Source organism: Nipponia nippon, unplaced genomic scaffold (genome assembly GCF_047370975.1).
Source record: "Nipponia nippon isolate SJK-2023a ecotype South Korea unplaced genomic scaffold, ASM4737097v1 scaffold_3, whole genome shotgun sequence".
In the NCBI taxonomy this organism is placed as follows: domain Eukaryota; kingdom Metazoa; phylum Chordata; class Aves; order Pelecaniformes; family Threskiornithidae; genus Nipponia; species Nipponia nippon.
In genome coordinates, this window is record NW_028262347.1 from 112,065,987 (window position 1) to 112,089,760 (window position 23,774).

At 48.3% G+C, this 23,774-nt stretch overlaps 1 protein-coding gene across 2 annotated transcripts in view; it reads left to right on the forward strand.

The window, feature by feature from the left end:
- Positions 1 to 18,892, forward strand: part of SUFU (SUFU negative regulator of hedgehog signaling) — a 93,155-nt gene extending 74,263 nt beyond the window's left edge. For both annotated transcript variants that reach the window (XM_087765903.1, XM_087765904.1), the window contains exons 9-12: positions 224 to 358; positions 1,822 to 1,960; positions 15,133 to 15,201; positions 18,401 to 18,892. In XM_087765903.1, coding sequence (XP_087622029.1) covers positions 224 to 358; positions 1,822 to 1,960; positions 15,133 to 15,201; positions 18,401 to 18,490 — 433 coding nt within the window. In that variant the 3' untranslated portion in view covers positions 18,491 to 18,892. The remainder of the gene's footprint in view (positions 1 to 223; positions 359 to 1,821; positions 1,961 to 15,132; positions 15,202 to 18,400) is intronic.
- The last annotated feature ends 4,882 nt before the right edge of the window (positions 18,893 to 23,774 follow it).

The following is a 23,774-nucleotide window of genomic DNA, read 5'->3' on the forward strand; positions in this document are numbered from 1 at the left end:
CACCAATTCAGATCCTAGGTCATCAAATCAAGGAGGAGGGCTGCATGCTGTGACCGGTAGTCTGAGAGAGGCTGCGTCTCTGTAGGGGTGATGAAAACTCAAATGTGTCTTCATAACAGTTCACTCCTGCCACCTTCAATATTCGCACAATCGCTCTGAAAGGCAGCAGAAATAGCACACAGCACCAGGATCCTAAATGTATGCATTTTGTCTCTTCTCTTAGAAGCCGTAAGGACAGTTTAGAAAGCGAGAGCTCAGCAGCTATCATTCCTCATGAGCTAATCCGCACGAGACAGCTGGAGAGCGTACACCTGAAATTTAACCAGGAGTCCGGAGCTCTCATTCCCCTCTGTCTAAGGTGAGTGAAGCCGTCCTCCTCCTCAGCTTGTGCTAACATGCTGCTTTTGCCTTGTGGCATTGTTTCACCATACAGACATGCATGCAATGGGTCTTTAAAGGCCAGAGCTGAGATGTTTTGCCAAAACACATTAGAAACAGATGATTCTTTGCATGTGTGTTCATCGTGGTAAGATTATTTCTCATTCTTTTTATGTCCTTCAGTGTCTTTTGAGTGCTGAAATAGGACAGGGTTAGCATAGGGGCTTTTTTATTAGCCTAATGCTGGCAACTCTGTGATAAAGAAGGGATGTTTTAGTATGTTCTGTCAAAGAAAACTCTTAAGTTGTTAATTCTGGCTTATGGACTCAGACACAAGTGGTTGTGCAAAGCCTGTTTGCAGTCAGTTTATGCATGCAAGTGTGGTTTTTAGATAAATTATGTCACTTGCATGATTGAAGGAACAAAACATTGCGTGCATACTCTACACGTCGTCTTTGGAAGGTTCAGGCTGCACATACCACTCTAAGTGACTTTTCTAGGTTTCCACAGTTTCAGTCAGCACTTTTTAAATATACCTGTGGCAAATGTAGTCCTTAACATAAAGATGAACTGTGGGGTAGAGACAAATGATTGCAGGTGATTAGCTTAATGAGTTACATGTCTGTAGTATCAGAGTTAGCAGCAGCAGGTGCACACTTGCCTGTGCCTGTTGAGAAACCAATGGGATAGTTAATACAAACATATTTTATTTTACATCACAAATGTGTGAACAGTCTGTCCTGATCAGTTACCACAGCTCAGCTGACAGTCATCAAGCCACTGTGACTTTGTTAGGCGCTATATATCTTACCTGAAGTTTTCCCCCTTGCATGTTGGAAGCCATGCATGCGTGTCACACATGCTCTGAGCCTAAATACCAGAGCCATGATTTTCCCTCTGGAAAGCATTGAATGAAAAAAAGGGAAGTGATACTGTAGGTGGTCATGTATGTGTATTTTCTAAGCATTTGCTTAAGTAATACAGGTTACATTTGTCAAGCACCAGGGAAATGTATTACTAGGTATTGTCAAGGTAGGTAAGTTTGGCCCCACCAATGAGCCTGCTTAGGAATGCGTCCTCACATTCCCACATGATGTGGAGTCTGGATTCTCTTCTGCAGTTTTCGTCTTACTGAAAGACTGGCAGTCCTCTGCCCTTAAGTACATCATGGGGATAGGCATGCAGTGGGATTTAGATGTATTCTAATTCTGTAACAAGGCCCTGCGATTAAGGGGGGAGATAAGGGGGAACTCCCTGCCTCAGAAGGAGGCTTGTGACCTGCTTTTTGGAGTGAATCATTCATATATTTCTGAAAAAATAGTAGTTGCTGCCTTCAAAATGGTTTCCCATGCTGATGGCAAAAGCTATAGTGATATATCTTCATCATCCTGTTGAATGCTGCTCTCACCCTCTCAGTTCATGCACGTATGTTTCATTCCCCAGGGGAAGGCTCTTACATGGACGGCACTTTACATATAAAAGTATTACAGGGGATACAGCAATCACGTTTGTATCAACGGGAGTAGAAGGAGCCTTTGCTACAGAAGAGCACCCCTATGCAGCACACGGACCTTGGTTACAAGTGAGAGAGCCTCCTTCCTTTTTCTCCCCTTCCTCCTTCACTGTGTTCTAAAAATGATCCTGCTAAAGGCTTATGTGGTTTAAAAGTGTAACAAACCTGTATTTTCTGCTGCAACATCTCTCATAGCTCTTGCGTAATATTTTCAGTAATTATGGACTCAGAAAATAATGGTGAACTGTTACTATTTATATTAATGGAGCTCAAATTGATAAGCAGTGGCTGGAAAGTTCAAAACTCATCTATGAATACAGTAGTGTCCATTTCCTGGAGTCAGTGAACACTTTACAGGCTGTATTTACTCTTGATTTCTTCCAGAAAGGAATTTGGGGAGGCAGAGTGGAATGACCTAAACGAGAATGGAGCCAGGGCGGAAGAGCTAGAAAGCTGGGGGCTGTGATCCTGCAGAGCCAAGATCTCAGTTTTACATTGTCCCTAACAGGAGAGCAGCACAGAGAGCACAGCTTCTTTCAGTTTTAGCTCTTTCCTATTGATTCTCTGACAAAAGCTCGTGGTTGCTTGAAGCACCCACACGTTTTCTGCACCCAGATTTTTTCTGTGTCACATATTTTCCTTGGAAAGTCCCCATCTGCTTGGTGCCGAGGGTCAGCCCTACGGAGCAGTGATGCACTAATGATATGATGGTGCAGCGCTATTCTAACCTTGAATTTCTTCATGGTTATAAACATATTGCGAAAAGAAAAAAAGCTTTGGGGAATGTGTTTATTCAGAAAAGCCCATCTATGAGAGACTACATGCATGCAGTACGTCTCTGCATTCACTGTGGCACTCCTGCCTCCCCTTCTGTTTGTAAGGCAGGGTGTTGTTTTAGCATTGCAGTGTTGCAGTTAACCTTCCAGTGACTTATATTCAAGGCATGCCACTGCCCGTATTCATACGTCTGGAGGACATCATACCTTGAAATCAGTACAACTTGTAAAGGAGCTGATCTTGGCTAGAATCATCTTGTGTGTAGGGATTTTCAAAGAGCTTGCATGCTTTGATTGCACTGACTGGAAAGTGCAACGCTCCTGTAATGATTAACAGCAAACGGTCAGGTTTAAGGGTGGGTCATTTGCTGTTGGTTCCTGTGCTTGCCAACACATGATACACAGGATCTTGTGACTGTGTTAACTCCAAACATAAGAGTATTTGTTTGCATTTACATCACATCTCAAAATGTATTGATGTGTAGAGTAGTCAGGTAACCTCTAAACAGTGAAGAATGGCAATAATTAGGTCACCATTCAGATATGTAACTAATATTAACCCTTATGAACCTGTTTGCTTCCATGCTTGCTGAAAATTATGGAAGTTTTTTGGAGTAGGTGGGAGGGAAAGATGGAGAATTGCTGGCTTCTGAGAGGTGGGGAGAAGCAAGTTCCCTCTTTTGTCTCCTACACAAGGTCAACTGATTGGCTCTTCTCATCTGATGTGACCAGCTCTGCTGCTGGCTCCGGCCCCGTCCTGTGATGAGAATGAAGGAGGACAGACTGGGTGGGGGAGGAAGGGAGGCTAAAAGCAGCCTGGGACAAGAGGAGGAGCGCCCGGTTGTGAGAGATACATGTGGGAGTGTCTGAGGCTCTTGGCTTAATACGCAACAGGAGGCTTGATCCGTGCTCAGCAGTCCCTTGTGGTGTTGGGAGCGGAGGAGGGAGGTTCATGTGGCTTTACTTCAGAAGTAAAAGAAGTTGTGGTGCATAAAATTTCCAAGGAAGCGAGCTGTGTTTGGTTTAGTCCCTTGCAGCCTGGGCTGGCTGAGTTGGCAAGCCCCGCCAAGCTTTCACAGCAAGGCCCAGAGAGGATTTTCCTCCTCCCTCGCTTGGGACCCCAGGCACAGCGATGAGCTCCAAGGAGAGTTGGCGGCTGAAAGCAGATCACTGCAATGCAGGGGCTTGTTGCAAAGACAAGTAAATGGAGGGACCGTGGAGAGGAAGAGGGATGGCAGGCATCTCCTCCTGTGGACTTTTTCCCTGTCTTAGGGGAGGAATAAGAACCTGAAAAATCCTGGCCTCGACTCTGCAGCAGCCAGAGAGTGACTCCTCTTGAGCCTGAGGTTTGGTGCAGTGAAAGCCCAAACCTACAGACTAAACACAGTACCTCCTGTTTACATCTCGTGGGCTGGAGTGGGGCGTGTCCAAGGTGGGACAGGCCGGAGAGCTGCTGCACAGTCTATCAGCCCCCGCTGCCCGGGCTGAGCAATGAGCTGAGAGTCGCTGGGCTCCGGTGGAGGGTTAGCAGATGACAGGAGTTTGGCAGGTCCCGGTGCCATTCCTACCAGACAGGTGTCTGTATCGCCACCACAGCTGGTACTCAGCGGGAGCCGTTTTAGCAGTCTCAGCAGAAAAGGCAAGGAGTCATTAGACCACGGCGATGGTACACCCCATTTCTATCAACAGTCTTTCCAGGTCACGTTCGAGGCATGTTAGTAGGGGAAGCCTGTCCTGCTGCTGCCCACGCTCTGGGGATGATTAGGTTATTTCATTCTCCAGAGCTGTCAAATTGGCACCTTTCCCAAGTACTTGGATTTTTTTTTTTTTTCATTTAAGTAACATTTCATTAGTTCTAAGAAGCTAAATTCTATTAAAGGTCTAAGCATGTCAGGCTGGTTTATTTCTGAACTTCTTCCACTGTGTCATGTATTGCTGAATAGGGAAATTGCTTTGACTCAGAAATGTACAAACATATTCAAGAAGTTCTCCTTGTTAACACTAGACTCCTGTTTATATGCTAGTTACTGTGGCAAAGTCTCTGATGTGTAACACTTGCATTAACATTAGACATGATCAAAGGCTTCCGCCTTTCGTTTTTCCACTCCCCCTTCCCCCAGTGCTGTGACAGCAGAGCCCCCACACTGCCTCCGAAGCACCTCTCCTTTCCGAGGGGTAGATGTTCCAGATGCACAGAGAAAGGCTGTGCAGGAGGTGTCTGGCCCCGTGTTGGAGGGTTAAGGATGCTGATCATGTAGACATACTCTGACGTTACAGTCACTAACTGCCCCACAGTGGCATTCGTATTTGTGGTGGAGTGTCCACGGATCTTGGTCCAACATCTGAGCTGTGCCAAGCATGCAATTCATTACAGATCAACCTTGTCTGTCGCTAAACCTACCCAAAGCAAGGTGAGATTGTGTGTGTTCTCCCTCCCTCCCTCCCTTACTTGTGTTCCAGCAGATGATAGAGACACTCTGTTGAAATGTGTTACTGATCAAGCCTGTCCCAATAAAGTTGCCTGAGCCTTTAATACATATTAATATTATCCTGGGGTAGTTTGTGTCAAAGCCTGTCAGCATGCATCATCCTTTGGGAATTACCATCATTAAGTCTTCAGTGATGGGAGTCAGGACATGCTTCTGCAAAGCTCCTCTGCTTTTATGTGGAGCTCTCTGCCCATCTAGCACAAAGCAGACTGTTCTCCCCTCCTACCTTGCTCACCTGGACTGCTTACTCTCCCCAGAGGGGAGAAGGAGGTTTGTTTAACACTACCTTTAGATAATTTCTGCTCCTGCTGCTTTAGGCAGTCATTGTTCTAGGGAAGAAGATGACACTCAGGTCTTTGATCATGTGCAACGTACATGTTACGCATCAGATATTGCTGCAGACTCTGACATACAAGCCAATACAGTGCAGTAAAAACAAACCTATAGTTAAAGAGTCCTCGTTAACTGCAAAATCTAGCACACAGAATTTAAGAAATATCTCTGCACTTTAGCCTTGCCCCTGTTACACATGTGTATTTCGATACTATATTTAATTGAAGGATCGTATATATTTTTTACAAAGCATGCCTGCCTTATTCAGTGCACAAAGATGCAGCGTGTTTGGGGGATGAATCAGGAGTGTGAAGTAAAGTAGGCTCTTGCCTATAGGACTTCCACTTCATTTGTTTGTCAAAATTAGGTGTGTAGTGAATGAGGCAGGTAATTGCAGAAAAATCACAATAGTCTCATGGTGAAGCCTGTTAAATGTTGCCCTGGATAATTGGATCCTGTCCCTGCCTCTACTACTCTCTTCTTTCTCAATGCTATTCCAAAGTCTTAAGCTAAAATGTTCTCAGGTGGCAAGTGAGTTTGTGTTCCCAGCGACAGGAGGGGGCCGGGAGGAATTCCTCTGTGGATACCCCTGTACGCTGCAGGGCCGAGTGGGCTGGAAGACAAGGACCTGCAAGTCTTGAGATGGGCACCCACAACAAGTGGAGATTCAGACTCAGTTTTCTCTTCACTAATTTCCCGCCTTCTGTTCAGGAGAACCTTTTTCCAGTCATCCTGTGAAGATTAATTCAGTGCTTGCCAAGCATTCCAGCTCCACAGATGAACACCAGAAACAATTTCAGGAAGAGATTAAAATTTGTTCTTGCACGTCAGGAGAGAGAAGGGATCTCTGTGGGGTACGGGTCAGACTGGAAGTTGAAGACCCATGTTCAGCTCCCTGCTCTTGCAGATTTTCTCCGTGACTTTGTTAGGTCTCTTAGCTTCTTTTAGGCTCCTTCCCCCATCTGCTGCATGGAGAGGAGCGCTTCCCTGCCTTGCAGAAGTGTGAGGCTGAGCACATCAGAGGCTGTGAGAGTGGTAAGGACAGTAAGATTAGGTACTTCCAGTGTAATCCATGCTGGCAGTAGTCGGATGGAGCCTACTAAATAAAGGGGAAGAGAGTAGGAGGGAACAGAGAAACAACGTGAATGATAATGAAAAGAAATGATGACTAATACTGCATTCAGTGAGCAGAACCATCCTGAGGACTGAGCAGGGCAGAGGTCTTGTGGGAGAAAAACGGCAGGCGATCCTGTGATTACAGATTTGTTTTGGCAGACATACGCTGGGGCCAAATTAGCATGGGGCAGGCAATCCCTGTGCAGCCATTTCCAAAGTTTTGTATGCCCTATGTCGCTGGCCTCTGAGTGTAGAGGGTTTTTTTCCAGGTAATTTGCTCTGTTTCAGAACAAATCCTGTTAGGCAGATGGAGAGTATGGTTCGTTTGCAGTTGGCACCCTCCGATTCTCAGCACAAGGTCTGTGCCTCCACGTGAGCTGAGGAGCTGACAGCGGCAGTGGGGTATTATCCTCTGGTACCAGCTGCTGCTGGAGGACGCTCCTTGCTCGCCTCCCATGCCAGTAGGTTCGCAATGATCAGCAGACAGCGTGTGGATGCCGAGGCTGTGGAAATGGGGTTCTTCTCCAGTCTCCCTGCCCTTTGTGTCGCCTCCGGCTTTGGCCTCTGCTCTGCCCTCCATCCTGTTTTTCTGTGTCTCTGTCTTCCCCTCATCCTGGCCCGTCTCTGCTTTCCTCTCCTCCCCTTCATTCAAGTTGGCAAATTCCTTCTCCTCCTCCTCCACACGGCCTGACTTCCAGCAGAAACGCTGAGAGCGCTGGAGAGTTTCCCTGCCTTTAGTCCTGATATGCCGTGGTGCCATAGCAATCCCTCGCTGCTCAGAGGAATGATCAGAGGGAAAACTAGTCCTTAGCTACCTCTGCCCTGTGTTTGGGGCAGAGCTGCCTTGGGCTGGGACACGCTCCATGAAGAAGGGCTCCTCAGTACGTTTTTCTGCCTTTCTCTGAAAGGCTATGGACAAACAGTGACTTTCAGAGGCTTCTGACTTGGCAAAGCATTTTCACGATTGGGAGAAAGATTTTCCCTTGACCTCCAGAGCACTTTTTTGCTAATCTTCATTGCCCTCCTCATAAGGGGTAGTTCTCCTGCTTTGCCACAAAACGATCATACACATTTGTTAGTACTGTCAAAAAATACTTTTTCCAAAATATCTCTCTGAGATAACTTGATTCCTTTTCCCCTAAAAACCTTTAAAAAAAAATTCAAAACCAAGGCATCCAGCATGGAAAAATAAGTTGAGGCTTGGGACAGCAAGGTCAAACTTCTCATAGAAAATGTTAAATGTGCCTGTAGGTACATGGAGGCTGTGGGAAGCATCCAGCACTCAGGAGCTATCAACATGTGCTATCTATGCTGGCAGTTGTGGCGGGGGCGGGGGATTACTGTGAGTGGGGTCATGGGGGACAATCCATTCTTTTGGTTTGGCAACCTAAGTGAAAAATCTGGGAAAGAAGATGAGACTGAGCCCAATCTTTAAATATTTTCAGTTTTTCTTGCTGAAACAAAAGCCTTAAGGAGACCAAAAGCTGAAAAAAAAATCCTTTTGTGTTGAATGAAACCATAAATAGAAGGTTTTCTTAAATAAAAACAGCAAAAAAAAAATCTAGTTTTGCAGAATGGAACTGGAGTTGTTAGAAGTTTTGCCTTCTCTGATCAATATTTGAGGGATAAAACACTTGCATAGGATATGAGAAACTCATGTTTTATTCCTTTCCTTTTATTTGAACCCCTATTCCTACTTCTTGGCTTCATGGGCACCACAACTATAGGGTATTTTGGTTCTTCCTCAGCTCATCCAATTGGAGTTGTTCCACATCATATAAAACACTGAATTAGTCACAGAGACAGAGAGCACAAGAGAATGACTCTGTTCCGGTAGAGTTAGGACATTCCCCTGGAAATGAGCACATCTGGTTCTTCTCTCTGCTGTACCACGTTAAATCATTTATGCACATTGGCATAATGGCAGCAGCAGAGGTTGAAAGCAACGTTTGAAAGAGCTGCTCTGATGCTTGAGATGCTCGCTTGTAAGTGGCAGCTGTGGGTCAAGTCCTGTCCTGAAGAGATAGGGACTGATTTTTGGTCTCCCCAAGGTTGAATAGATGCGTTACGCCTAGCATAAGTGAGTTTAAGGACAACAGCCACAAACTGGTTTAAGACCTGTGCAACTACAGCCTGCTCTTCTCCAAAGCAGTTTTATGCATCTACCCCAAAAAAAACTTTTTCAGAATCTTTTGGGTGGCTTCCCCCAAATTCTTGAGCAGGTCCAGGAAATCTAAGCTAACACTTTTCCAATAAGTTTATTGTCCTCCCCAGACATTCCCCAAAACCTCACTGCATTATCCCTCTGTTTTCTTCTTCCTCACTGCTGAATGAGACACTGGGAGAAACTTACACTAGGGTAGAAATGTCCCGTTAGGTCATCACGATCCTCCCCATGTCAGCTCTCCTGCAGCATGTTCTCTAGTACTTTGTCCAGGCTAGTTTTGGATGAGTCAAGTTCTTTCATCCTTCTTAAGCCGACTGACTATCCTGCCACCTAATGCCCCTCCCTTCCTACTCAAACTACCTTTTGGCTACTTTGTGTAGGTTTTCTTCCACCCACTTGGAGCATTCCCTGAAATGCCTGTTCTTCCTTTGCTTTTTCACTCTGAAAGAATTCGTATTCCCTGTTGTCTTGGCTCCCTTGTCAGCCCTCTCCCCAGCTGAGCCAAACTTCATGTGTTCACTCAAAGCAGCCCTGCCTGCAAGACGGATCTCGTCAGGCTGGGCCTGGAGCCCAGGTCCCCAGGATCAGCCTTGTAGTTGGGAATGTCATGGAGAGATCCCACAAGGTCAAAATCTTTCAGTGTCATCATATGCTTCCTCTTCTGGGATTGTAACATCGCGGTGTGAAGCAATAGGGTCCCTAAGGCATCTGTGAGTGGATGTTTTTCCTTTACAAGGAGGGTTGTGAATCTCCTGGAAAAGCAACAGTGGAATTTCCCATCAAAGATGTTTGTTGCAATACTGGTACCTTTGAGGCTGTAATGAGAGCTGTGGTGGATTCAGGCAGCAAGGTGGCCTCTTACGACAGTGTCAGGGCTGGGCGTGACATAGAAAGATGCAGTGAGAAGGCCTCTGCCCTGAACGGCTTGCAGTCAAAGCAAGGCAGTGCAAAGAAGGCCAAGCCAAGGGGAGAGCAGAGAGACGGGCTGGGGGATGCTAGTGGCACAAAGCATGATTCGTCAGGGGGTTTTATTGGTAATGTTTAATTTCAATGGGAAATGCTGATGCAGTTTAACTTCACTTTTTGCTGTGCTGTCGATAGGAATTAAGCTGAAACATTTTTAGGGCAGAGGGCTCCTAAAAGTTGCTGGATATTTGCAGATGTAACAGATGACATGGGACTTAGGGTACAACTGCTCCACCCGTTCCAGGCATGGCACCTGGATGGATGAACAGTTTCTTAGAAGGGTTGGTATGGTTTACATAGGGGTTTATTGCAATGTGTCCCCACCTTCTCTGGATGAGCCGTACAAGCCAGCTCTGTACTAAGTCCAGAACTAATAAAACATGGTTTCATTTCTTTGACAAACCTGCTAGAAAAGCCAGTGGCAGTGTTTAAAGCAAACAAAGCACTAAGGCAAAGTGTGAGATTGTTTGGTTTGTTTCTAGATAGGCAAGAAAATTGGGTATTATCAGTAAAAGCACCCCTGTTTAATTGTGCCTGGGCCAATCGCTTGTGTCTTGCCCTGGACAAAGCATGCTTCCTGAAGTTGGACAGAGCTGCAGCTCGATTCCTAGCTCAGCTTCTGAGGATCTTCCTTGATCAAAGGCTTGCCAGCTGTGCCAAGCTTTCAACATCGGTGTAACCTCTGGCCCCATCCAGTCTTTCCTGAGATAGGGAATTTCAAGCCCTCATGGTAGGGTTGAACCCTATAGTGAGAGATGGGGTGTTAACTCTGGGGTGGTACCTATAAGCTGACTATAAAGTTTTTAATGTTTTACTAAGAACTGGTTGCTTTCAAAGTCAGCCGATCTGGTCTAGAGCCCCATGACCTTGTGTACATTTTTAGATCTCAGCTGTTTTCATACACTCGCAGCCACGTACCTGTAACGAGTCACAATACAGGTTTCTCAACTATCTGCAGGTACAAAAGCTTCAACACCAAAAGCTTCAACGCAAGCTCCTTCAGTTGACCCATAGGTAAGCCCTGTAGGTAAGAAGGAGGTTTCAGCAAGCTCAGGTGGGACTTGCCACGAGAGGGAGACATCATGCACGCAGCTCGTGTGTTCCCTGAACACATCCACCTGAATGAGACAGCCTAGCCTGGTATTTTGTAACGTGTCTGGACACATGCAGCTATTAGTGAGGCAGTAAGAACCCAAACTTCGGACCTCAGTTGTGCGGTAGGTGCCTGTGATAGAAAACAGGGACTTAATCTTTTGGCTAGTCATCATCTTCCAAGCATCTGCAGCATGACTAACAATCACAGAGCTGCAAAGCACACAGAAATGGAGTCTAGACCTGCTAGCAATGGGATATCATGTGTCCGAGCCTCTCTGGGTCAGGTCAGGGAGATCCTGGTGTGAGCAGGACTGTGCAGCACTGAAGGAGATGTTTCAGATACCCGCAGCTGGCTGGTGAGGCCGTTCCCTGTTCATACTGCAAACAGCCATTACAAAGGCTGAGCTACACCCTCTAACCAGCTTCGGCAGGCTGGGCCAGCGGAGTGTTTGCACAGAGCTGTGAAAACACAGCACTGCGAGTGCCTGGCCGCTGCGGCACCCGGGATGCCCGCCGCTGCTCGGGAGAGCTCCTTTGCTTCCTCAACACCAGCTGAGAGATTTCATGGGAGAAAAGGCCTGTTCAGTGCCCATGGGATGGCTTCGTTTGCCCTCCAAATTGTGTCGGCTTTTCCCATGGCTGCAGCACAACAGCGGGGCTCTGTTTTCCTTTGGAAAGGGAATAAGCTGCTTCATCATTATGATCTCTGTGCAGTGTCCTGTTGATAAGATCAGTTAACAGCATTGGAGGAAAACTCTAGATCCAGGTCTGAAATATAAAGTGAACGGGGCCTATTTGTTTAATTTGAGCTTCTAAGGTTTAAATCCCAGAGGAAATTAAATTAGGTGCCTAGAGCAATGGCAGTCTGTCATGTTTATTTGCTGAGAATGTCACCTTTAATATCATGCACATATAACGTGTGTGTGTTAATGTAATGGGGTGTCATACTGTGAAGGAGCAGGCATGCTACAAGAACTGGAAACCAGAAATATTGTGAGTGAGGGAAGCTGAGATGGGATTGGATTTATTCTCATCCTTCTCATAGAAGCAAAGACTCACTCACCACCATGAAGGCGGTTTTGCTGATTGCAGGTGGGGATGGCAGCCTGATCTACGAGCACAGGCCTTAATGCTCTTGGGCCGTTTTGATTGGGCTACTTCTAAGAGGAGAAATCTTGTCTAGACGTGAATTCAGGATGACAATACTTCTTGCTTCAAAGCCCTCTCCAGCAGCTGGTGTGCCACGGACACATGCCTTCCCCCTCATCCTCAGGAGAGCTCAGGAGTGCCGAGGGACATGGCTGCTTCTACGTTTGGTTACACCCGCGCTTCGGAGACTCCCTTCTTCTCCAGGAGGGAGAGTAGGTCTCCCCAGCAGCGTGGGGTAGTAGGGCTTGGGGTGGGTTTTTTCTGACTCAGGCTGCTGAGGATGGGCTCTGAGTGACACGCCGTGTGAATGTCACTGCAGCAGTTTGTCATTGCAGCCTGTGACGCCTGCCCTCCACCAAAGTTAACTGTCTGTGCAGGGCTTGCAGAACAGCGCTGCAATCTTTTCTCAGTATGCTGCATAGAGCAGGCTGCCATTGCTTTGATCCCACAAACACGGTCCACGAGACAGCTGAGCTGTGGAATCCTGTCCCACTCCACTTGTCAGGCCCTTCAGGGAGCCAGTTCAGCTCACTAAATCAGTGGAATTTGGGGTTTTTTTCAGCTGGATTACCAAAACTCACTGAGAGGGGGCAGTGAGCTGCAGACAGGCTCAGCCATCGCAGGGGGTTGCACCCCAGGTCAGAACTAGCCAAAGTGCTCCATGTAGGTTTGTTCCCTACTCTGGGAGCCTGTGGCTTAGCTGGGACCTGACCTGTCCCCCTCTTCACTCTCTCCACCCTTTGCTGTTTACCCCTGCACACCCTGTCTTGTTTTCCTCCAGCCTCAGAGCAGCTGGCTGCCTTGCACACGTGGTTCCCATTTCTCTCCTGCCTCTGGCACCTTGGGAGCGCCCAGGGGTCTTCCTGCTGCGCTTGTCTTCTAGTCCCCCTGCCAAAGCTGCGGCTCCTCATTCCTGCTCTCTCACCCATCCCAACCTCTGGCATTTTTGCTCATCCGTGGATGGCTGAATATTCATTTCCTCCTTGCCTGATTGCTGTGAATACCAATTCCTCCTCCTTTTTCCGGCTGCTCTGTAGATTTTGATGTCTGCCAAATTGTTTTCATTCCCTCACCCCATTGCAGGCTGCACCTCCGCAGAAACCGATCTGCTCCGTGCAGAGCCCCGACTCCCCACCCAGCTCTTCCTTCTGAGCTGAGCGATCGGGTTGCCCTCCTGCCTCCGACACGGACAGACAGCTTCCTCCTCCTGCAAACAGTCAACAAACAAGTGTCTCCAGTTCAACAGGCAGAATAGTTACAGGCTCCTGCAAGGAGACTGCAGTAGTTTGCGGTGGTACTGCGTGTTTCAGTGCAATGTTTCTCAGCTTGCCAGTCTGCAGATCGGTGCCAGGTTGCAGAGCCTGTCCAAAGCAGCAAGCTCCTGGCTCCTAGCTGAAGCGGGGTTTTTTCAGGCTCGAGGTATGATCAGAAAGGCCTGACGGAGGTGTCTGCATCCATGCTGAGCAGCTTGGTCATAAATCCTGGCCTGGAGCCTGCTGCAGGTTGAAGCTAAGCAAAGAGGGGAATGTGGTGGAGAGGGGAGGTTGCAGTTTCCTCATCCCCTGGGAAATCTGTGTGCAATGGCAGCAGGGTGGCAAGGCTGAAGGCGAGAGGCAGCAGGGTGGCAAGGCTGAAGGCGAGAGAACTGCAGACACCTGGGAGCTCTTCGATCTGGATTTGGTGTTTCTGGACCTCTTCTCTTGCCAACCAAAGGAAGAAAGGGAGACGAGAGTCTTCCCTTTCTCTTCCTGTCCAATAGCCGTGTTTGTGTGTTACCAAAATGGAGCCCAGAGGCTTCCATTTGCCAAACAGCCCACGGCATGCTGGCGGTCACTCGCTCCCCACTGGTGTTACTGGCACCAAGGAGCTGGTGGGCATGGGAGGTGGCTTCCTGCATGGCGGTGGGACAGCCTGGCTGCCCCTCTTCCGGACGTGAGCTGGGCCAGTGGAGAGCGGTGGGGCTGGGCACTTAGCTCTGTCAGTGTTTGGTGCTGGAGCAGTCCCTTCTCTGGGAGCGAGCACGGAGCTTGTGGCTGGGGAGAACAGGGAAAGGGAAGGGTGAGAAAGGGGGCATGGGGATGGTGTTGCTTCAGGATGGAAAGCAACGCCAGAGTCAGAGGAAAGGGTGGAGCAAAGGAAGGAAAGGAGGAGCAGGAGGGAAGAAAGAAACCTGTAGGCTGAAATGGGAATAATCTGCTGGATACTGCTGCAACCTAACTCCCAGGAATGCCGCTCCAACGCCCCCTCACTGCGTGGGGATGTTTGCCTGGTCCCGCACTGCCGTCTCTGCTCCTGTGCCAAGCCAGCTGGCCTGCCTGGAGCTCTGGCCTTTACGACTGTTGTGAAGAGAGGCAGGACGTGTTTGCCTTTGGCTATCACGTGTTTTTTTAAAGAGAGTGGGAGTTCCTCCCTTTGAATTCGCGGGGCCGGTTTCCCCCCGGTGGCTCTGGTTTGTGTGATTTGGGGGGCTCCATGGAGCCAGGGTCGTGGCCCTCAGCCTGGAATTTTGACCCGTCAGCAGCCGCTTTCCTGGGCCACTTCGTGCTTGCCAGTCTGGCCTTGAGATGAGTCAAAAGCTTTCCCAGCACAGGCACGCACGATGGGCACGTGCGATACGACGTGGAGGTGCCCAGCGCTGGCACCTCTGGGAGCACCTCCCGTACCCAGCGTCTGGTTCGTCTGACCGATGTGCTGCACGCGGGTCAGAGCCCTCCCCGTGCCCAGAGCACCGGCTCTGTACGGGTCTCAGGCTCTCCCTATGCTCCTGTTTCCTGATTAAACTGTGACCTTAACTTCAATGGGTCAGATGAAAGCATCTCTGTCTCCCACTGTCTCTCCAACAGTTGTTATCTTGACTCCTTTTCCTCCTTCCCCACTCTGTCTGTCTAAAGCGAGCCTCTAATTTTAGACTGAGGAAGATAATTGAGGGTCAAAAAAGATTGCTGTATAATTTTAACATTTTTTTGCAGTGGTTGGGGTGGGAGGCAAAGTTAGGAGCTCCTTTCCCTCAAACCGTTGTATTGTGGGAGAGGAGGACATGGGGGAAGGAGTGAGCTGGTACAGTCTGCTCTCTGCAGAAGTCATTCTGTTTCTTGGCAATTAGCTAAAACTAGGAGTGTAAAGGCGTAAACGACTGTATTTCCTTTGCAGATCCTATTGACCGAAGAGTTTGTAGAGAGAATGCTGGAAGATTTAGAAGATCTGAATTCTCCAGAGGAAGTAAGGCTGCGTCATTCCCATATCTCCCATGTACTGTCCCAGAGAGCTCAGCCCGTCCTGCAGCTTGCCTTTGATCCTCCCCTCAGCTCGCAGGCTGCAGCCCTGCCCTGTAGTCTTGAGGCCTTGCTAAACCTTCACATCTGCTGTGAACTAAGGCACTGAGAGAAGGGATTGCGAGAAATACAGGGCAGGGATGGGTATGTGGGACACTGCATTTCCTTTCCGCCAGCATCTTTCCTGCCGTGGTATCTGAGTGCCCCAAATCAAAGCGGTGCAGCACTTGGGCCAGGTGGCGGGGTTTCCTCCATGCCGTGCATAGTGTCCTCGGCAGCAGCTCCAGGCACATCACCTTCCCCGCTTTCAGAAAGGCTGAAAGTGGTGGCAGCACATTTACTGCTGAACAATCTGTTGTAGGGGCCTCCTTCTTGGGGTTTGGGGAGCAGATGGGGCTTTTTCACATCTGCTACTTGGCCTTCACCTGCTGCCCCTGCACAGCGTGCAGAGGACCATCACCAGCCTGGAAGCGTAATAGCAGCAGCCAAGGGAGCTTTATAAAGCTTTGCTGTGTGGTGCTAAACTTCCCCCTGCCATGTGATCTCTTCCTGGGGAACATTTAACACCCTGTCTCCCATGCATGCCATATAAATATTCTGCTTGACTTCAAAGAGCAGTGGCAGAAATGACATGTAATATTTTTAATCCTATTTTTTACAGCTCCCTGCAGACTCTAAAGAAACTTTCCTTGGCTTGTAGAGCAGCCCTCCCATCCCTTGCCCTGCTCCCCTCCCCCCAGGAAAATCTCAGGGCTTTAATTGTTTAATCCAGAGTTGATTTAATGCCAGGGTGTTCTTCACTGTGTGAGTGAGGGGAGCACGCTGCTGGCTGTGCAGTGACTTTCAGGCCAGCTTTTATCCCGTTAAACCTAATCCAAAGCTCATTTTTGCTAGTGACATGGAAGCCCAGGAGCACTGTGGTTTGAAGGCCCTTTAAGTTAAGGCTTTGGACGGCTCATGTTCCTTCGCTCTCCGCTGAGAGACAGAGGCAATGGGCATGGCAGCTCCTGGCACAGCGAGCGGGCACTCGGTTCTGAGTTACTGCGACTTTGCTAAATTAAAAAATGAAAAACAAACAAATGCAAAGGATGGCTTCTCCAAGAGGATTGCTTTGGAACCACTCCTGTTTATAAAAAGGAAAATACTTGAGATGAAATGTGATCTTTCAGCATCCAGATTCCTCCAAGGATTTGTAACTTGCAGGATCCTGGTTTGGGCCAACTGAAGGCGTTCCTCAGCAGCCCTGGCTGTTGATGATGATATTCGTGTGGTAGAACGAAGCACTGCAAGGAGAGTCTTTCCTTTGCTACATAAAGAGCCACCTGTGTTAAGTGAGATTAAGTGAAATGATCTGTCTGAGTATCTTTAACATGTTTTTCACATACCCTAGACATTGAACTCAGAAGAATCCCCTGGGCAGTGTACGGCCACTAGATTATATGGTGCAAGATATACGCAGAGCTTGAGTTTAAAAAAAACCAACCATAAGTGGAACTTGAGCTGTTTATGTTTCCTAGAGGAGAAAGAGTGGGAGTTTAGGGTAGCCACTATCCTGAACGATCCTCCTGCCATGCCCCCATATCATGGGTCAGACCCTGAACGGCCAGCCCGGCATGCTAAGGTCAATGGGTACCAACTGCAGGTTACCCTTGTACACAGCTGCAAACGGAGCAAGGTCAGGAGCAAATTCATGTTAGAGCTGCCCTTGCTGTGGAGCAGGCAGCTGGAGGGGATCTCCTTTAGCAGGAACCTGCCACTGAGCGTGTGGTGATGTCCTTCAGAAATGGGGCACTTACGGGAAGAAAGACAAGTAATTGGATGAAGATAGATGATTTGCAGGTCACTGTCCCCTTGCACCGACTCTCTAGTTCATGTAGCCCCTGGGAAGCTTACAGCACTGCTGGCCTTGGTCTGAGGACTCTCCTAGGAGAGGACCACTGTATCTGTAACCGTTCTGGATTGTCACTGGTGGTGTGGGATCCCGGTGAGATTTCCCCCTGGGAGTCCCTTTGGGGTGTCAGGCGGTGCTACACCATGGGGGCAACAGAGTTTTAAAAACAAAATCATCCTGCAAACTGGCTTCCAGAGCTGTCCCCCACGGGTTTTGGACCCTCAGTCTGGGCACTGGGATTGCATGCAATGCTTGTCCAGAACTGGTTGCCATCCAGCTGTGGGGCAGATCTGTAGCCTAAGAGATTCCAGCCCCCACCTCCCACACCCCCCCACAGAGCTGTTTTTGAGACATCTGTGTGAATGCATGGGCCCTGGTCAAAGGCGGTTTTGAGAAGGGTTGGTGGTAAGGCTCCTTGGACCTCCATCCCCACACAGTCATGATTGGGATCAGAGATGTTGGGGTGGCTTCCCAGCCTGAGGCGGGATGCCCTGGAGCAACGGCAGGACAGGACCAGTGCACTTCCCTTGTTTGGGAAACATTGGCCAGAGACAGTGCTGTGTAAACCAGACTGGAGCAAAAAATCTCCATTCCCTGTGCTTCAATCAATGTTTGCAAAACAGCCCGAGCAGCCGGCTGCCTGTGTGAATATGAGGCATTGTACAGGCACACTGCAAAGCCTTTGTACCAGAGGTGGGTAGGGCTGGAGCAGAAATGCTGTTCAGGCATGCTGGCTCTCCCCAGCCAGGGTGGCAACGGTTTGCCCTCCTGGAGGTGATGGCCATTTGCAAGCCTGTCACCTGGCAGAACCATGCTAGCTCCCTTACATCCCACCCCGTACGAGCAAGAGTTTGAAAGCTGCCATAAGTCTCCCTTTAAAGCAAACGGGGGCTCCGGAGGCTGGGGTAGGTGAAAAGAAAGGGATATGGTCAGGTAGGAGGGGAGATACTTGTGCTGTGAATTTTCAGAGAGGTCAGGGAGGGGAAATGGTGATGGGGGCAGAAACCCTCCAGAATCCATTTGATGAAATAAACAGTGCTTGGGCTGAAATCTCAGAACTTTACTTTGGCAGCTGAGGCGCAGGCCACATTATCTAATGTCCACTGCTGTCCAAAACATACTGATGCGGAAATGTTTTCTTAGTGGCCTCTTGTTTTAAAAAATAATAATAACATGGGGCTGCCTGCCTTTACAATGGTTTTTCTGTGCGGGTTGCAGCGATATACATTAACTGGTTCTCTTTACTGTCTTACAGTTTAAACTTCCAAAGGAGTACAGCTGGCCTGAAAAGAAACTGAAAGTTTCCATCTTGCCAGATGCCGTGTTCGACAACCCGCTGCATTAGAGCTGAATTACACCCTTCTAACAACTGGGAGAGCCAAGTTACTGTCCATTACCCAGTGACTCACAGGATAATTAATGCAGTAAAAACTCTGCCTGCAAAAAGAGTTTGCTGCACAACCACTGCAAACAGAAGAGGAGCTACTCAGCACCAGCCCAGACCGAACTGAGCCCTTTCCTTTATCCTTCCCAAGGCTGAGCTCTCTGGGAACAGCCTGCGTATGTGTGAGTGCGAGTGAGAAATATTTAACTATGAAAATTAGTAGTAAGAATCCTTTCTCTCTCCTAGCTACAGAACTCCCTTCTGCCTTAGCCCAGGGTGTAGACGCTCTGCACGCCTGTATTTACACATGCATTTCTGCCAGGTGCGAGCCTATAATCCATGGATTAAATGTTCTTTACGTGACTCTGGAGTCCTTTTGTTAGCCAAACTTTTACTGACTGCAGAACTGTTCTTCCATGTGCTATTTTTTTTTCTTTTCAGAAACGGAATGGTATTTCCCCTGTTTAAAGGAGGCCAAAAGCTCACATGCTTGAAGCTGAACAGATTTAAAGATGAACTTTCTAGTTCAGTCAAGAAAAACAAACCCAGATCCTCCCTGCCCTCAAATTAGGCATGTTTTAAGTGTTGGTCTTGGTGCTATTAGCTATGGTATCGCTGCAAACAGAGGCAACTTTATTCTCGCGCATCCTGTCCTTGTGCCTGAACCCCAGGGAAGGTCGCAACCTCTGGTTTTGCACAAGCAGGAGGAAGAAAGCTACCGGGGCGGGGGAGATCTCCTGTTTACAGTGTGTTTATCTTTAAAGAGATACTGTCAAGTATTTTTTCCTTGCTATTGTACAGAATTTGAGAAGCTAGAAAGGACCATTTGTTCACAGGGACAATTTCAGCAGTTCTGCAGGATCCAGAGGGCTGCTTGAAAGCATATGAAATGGAGATCTCCACTGCCCTGGCATAGCAGAGAGGAGACTTAGCTTCAATAAAGCCAACTATTCTCCCCGTTCCAGCAGGGTCGTGTCCTAGTGCAGCTCCATTTTCCCCTCTAGCCTGGCTGTGGTGGCTCTTCTTGTTGCTGACGTCCCTCCTTTCAGATAGATTTGAACTGTAAAGCATCAAAATCAGTCTGAAAAGACCCTCTCTCTAGATCCCTGTGGCTTCCTCCTTGGAGCAAACGTGGTGTGCAGAGGAGACGGTCTCTGCAGGGTCAGGTTCTGTCTCTGCATTGAGATGCTGGCCCCTGTGGATATGCTGCAGCAAACCACCGCAGGCTTTACCCCCTGCTGCTGTTGCAGGTTGTTTCTGATGCTATTCCCCAGCCTTCCTCTGCCCATTGTCTTTTGGTGACAACTCTTCGCTCCTTGTCAGGGGAGGTGCAGCTTTCCTTCCACCCCTGTCTGCCTACAAGCTAACTCGGTGATTTATGTGCAGTTGCTGTGTGATCGTAATACAAGTATAACAAAAGCTTTTAACACTTAACTCCCCTGATCAAACAGCAAAGTCCAGGAGGCCTCACAGTACCCCAGGGTTGGTTTTCTGTTTGTTTTCTGATTTAATTTCTTTCTGGCACAGTCAGCTTTGATGTTTTTTGCATATATTTGAGGCTGGTTAATGTTGGTCAAGAAGCAGAGCTAGGAGCCACAAAGCTTTCCTTGAACTTGCTACAGAATTCCTCTGTGGCCTGAGGCAAGTCACTCAATGTCTCTCTGTGCAGAGAGGGTGATTATTGACTAGAGGGCTGTAGGACCTACCGAAGCATGCCAGGGTGTGCAGGGGAGGGCGTGCTTTGTGTACAAAGTAGTATTTGTATTATTATAATTGTTGTTATATTATAATTTAAGGCAGGCCAAATGCAGGGTCCAACACTGCTCGGCAGAACCTTCCTTTCTGCAAAGCTACGAAAGCAATTTACATGTAAATGAGTTTGTCATTTTGTCTGAACTCAGAGGATCATCTTAAAATCCTGCTGCGAAAGAACAAACTTTCAGATATCTGCATGTGCCAGCCAGAGTGATTTCTGTGCTGCGGCAGACTGCATTCATCCGTGGGATCTCTTGGCCAGTTTTCGTTGTCCTGGTTAGCACTAAGCATCCCTTCTGCACTGTAGATGTATATGCAGGGGACAGCGTGGGTGAGAAAGCGGCATGAAAATGTACCAGTCCAGCTTCAAAAATGACGTGCCCAAGTGTCCCACCGCAAGATAACGAACAAACAGACGATTGTGGCAGTCGGGAAAAGGCAAGGGCAGCAACTACAATTTTGTCCCAAAGCTATCCGCCAACAGTAGCCCATGGACTGCTCTTGTACGAGCTTGCTGGGGGTGCCTGCAGCAGAGCTGGCCCGTTGCCACGATGCTGGCTGCTCTTCCTTGTTTCCAGATGCTAGCTCTCATTAAAAGGAGCTTAAAATCCACATCTTTGTGGAGAAGGGACATTTGGAAGGTCAATTGTTGCTGTTCCTGCAGAGATCAGCACAGGGCAGAGAGAAGTCCATCAGACCCTCTCTGGGCTCTGACACACATCTGGAAAGCTTAGGACCTCCTGCCCTGTGAACTCTTTGAGCCTTCGCAGCGGGGATGCGGTGCTGTACGCAGGGAAGGCACCTCCTCCGAGCTGGCTTGTGCTCCAGTTCTGCCTTTCTTATGTGTATGTTTTCCTCACCATATTTACTCTCATCAGACGCTCTGGGTTGGGTTTTCATTGACTTCAGAGGGAGCACGCTGAATGCATTTGAAAATCCACCCAGTATCCTTGTGTGTGTGTATTTTTGTTCCATGTCATGTATTTATATATAGTTCTGTGTATTTGAGTTATGAACAGGTGGCATGCCAGAAATCTCTATTTCTGAGACTCTTTCTCACAGATCTTTGCTGGTAGCCAGATAACAATTGAGGGGAAGGTTTGAAGGGAAGGAAATGAAATCTTCCTATTTAGTTAAGGGGAAATATATTAGACAAATAACTGCTAAAATAGAAATCTCTGTCTTATTGTTAGACCAACTGTAAGAGAGAAACTGGTGAAAGTCAGCCCTTAAGCTCCAGGGTCGTGTCACTGCCTCTCAACAGTTGTCTAAGAATAAGAAAGTTGCATGTTCCTCAGTATCGTGAAGAGCTGTGCACCCACAGGACCTTCCCTCCCCTGATTCACATCAAGTTTGCAACCGTGCCAAAGGCTTACTCATTGGCAAGTAAATGAGATCTCGAGCTTGGATATTTTCATCTTGGGGAAAGAGGACATGCCTGTGTGTGAAGGAAATGGAAAAGAAACCTTTGTATTTTAGTGAGCAAGTAGTTTGAAAAAGGGAAATGCATCAGTGTTAATAAACACCACGGTGTTTTCCTAGCCCAAACCTGCTGAGATGGTAGGTCCACTGGTGCTGATTTTTTCTAGATTGTGTAGAAGGTCTGAAGCAGGATTGTATGAAACCAAAACCTGTGAGGCTTGTGTTGGCTAAAGATAGGGATCTGGATGGAAATGAACGCAGTTTAGAAGCAGCGAGTACAGATTTTCTCCCTCCTGGAGAAATCTTGTGATGCAGGTCGATAGAGATGTTTCCAAAGATGAAGAGCCTTATGGCAGACCCTCAATGCCTTGAAAAATCCAACATGTGACAGCAATTCTGAAACAAGAGAAGTCCCAAAAGCCAGGACTACTCTCCCTCTCAACTCGTGATTGAAAACAGGAGAAGGAATGTATAGTTTCAATATTAAAGTATGTGGGATACGATCTGAGCAGAGCAGTCAGTCTTGTAGCTGGTGTGACCTACAGTGATATTTTCAGTGGCTTAGATAGGTGGTGCCTGCTGTGTATAATGTCTTTGAGGATGGTGATATATTGAGTTTACTGTACATAGATTTGCCAACAGTGATTTGAAATGATATTCTGAAGCTCTTCAAATATTCAGTTGCTCTTGGATGGCTTTTGAAATGACACCATCAGGTCATCAAATGGTCTTTGAAGAAGTGGGGGTTGTGTTGTTTTTCATCTCCGACCAGTAGAAATATTTAGGGGGTGTAGCTTTTTAAAAAACAAAAAACAAAAAACAAACAGTTGAAAGCGATGCTTGGCTTGGAGGGGGCAGATTGCTGGGGAGAGGTTGTGTGGTGGGGGAGCAGGGTAGCAGCCTCCCTCCTGCACCCACAGCTCGGGCTTGTTCAAGGCAGCGCAGTCCTTATGCGTCTCGAGCGCTGCAAGGGGAGCTAACGTGGGTGCAGGGAAGCTGGAAACCAAAGTGAGAATCATCAAGGCCTCAGCACAGCATGGGATCCCTGCAGGCAAGTCCTCGTTTCCATGCCAGGACCCACTGAGCTCCTGCACGGGTGCAAGCAGCCGGCCATGTACATCCCACTGCGTGTTCACACTCTGGCCTGTACCCGCCGCTGATGGTGGAGACTGCAGGCAGCTGCGTGAGCTGCTTCTGAGGTTGACTCAAAGATGGGAAGTGGCAATGTGGCTGCTTCAGTCTCATTCGTTATTTTAATTAGCGTGGGGTGGGGAGTGGAGCTCGTGCTCCGCTGCCCCTCATGAGAACCTCCAGGCTGGTCACTGAGCGAGCTTTATTGCTTACCCATCGTCCGTTCCCTTCATCAAATGTCCCCCCGGCTCCTCACAAAATCCTTTCTCAGATGCTTCACTGGAAAATGTTTGGCTGACTGCATGTTTTGCAGGATGCTGGGTTAGACGACAGGTCAGCATGGGATCGTGGCTGCTCAGCTGTTTATCTGTCCTGATGACTACTCCCTCCTCCTAGGTAGGCATCTAGAGTCCATTACCCGCTTTGCTGGCTTGTATTTGGCTGGGGCAAGGCAACGTCATGTCAGGTGGGGGGAAGAGATCCGCAGATCTTCAGGCCGGAGGAAACCCTTAGACTCGTCTATCCAGTTTTCCCCTCGCCCAGGGCATGGCCTTGCACCCTGTGGCTCTGCTGCATGAAGTCTTGGGCTTCAGCCCCTGCGCTGTCGTGGCCAGGTGAGGAAGGGGTCCAGTACCACAAGAGCCCTTCCACCTCCCAGAGACTTGATCCTCTACGTCACTGCCCTCCGTTTAGTGTGTATATTGTGCCTTAATTCTCCCTGTGAGTGAAGCTGCAAGGGCAGATGAATTGTCAAGCAACCAGGAATCCCTTTCTGTGCATCTGTCCCTATCGATAAATGCCAGCCTGCGCAGCAGCCAGACTGTATCCGAAACAATTTCGAAATGCACATTTACCAGTGGGGTTCACCTCCCAAGATTTTAAAGCTGGATTTAGGTCTCTGGGACCGTGGCAGTTTTTAATGAGCTTTGTAGCAACC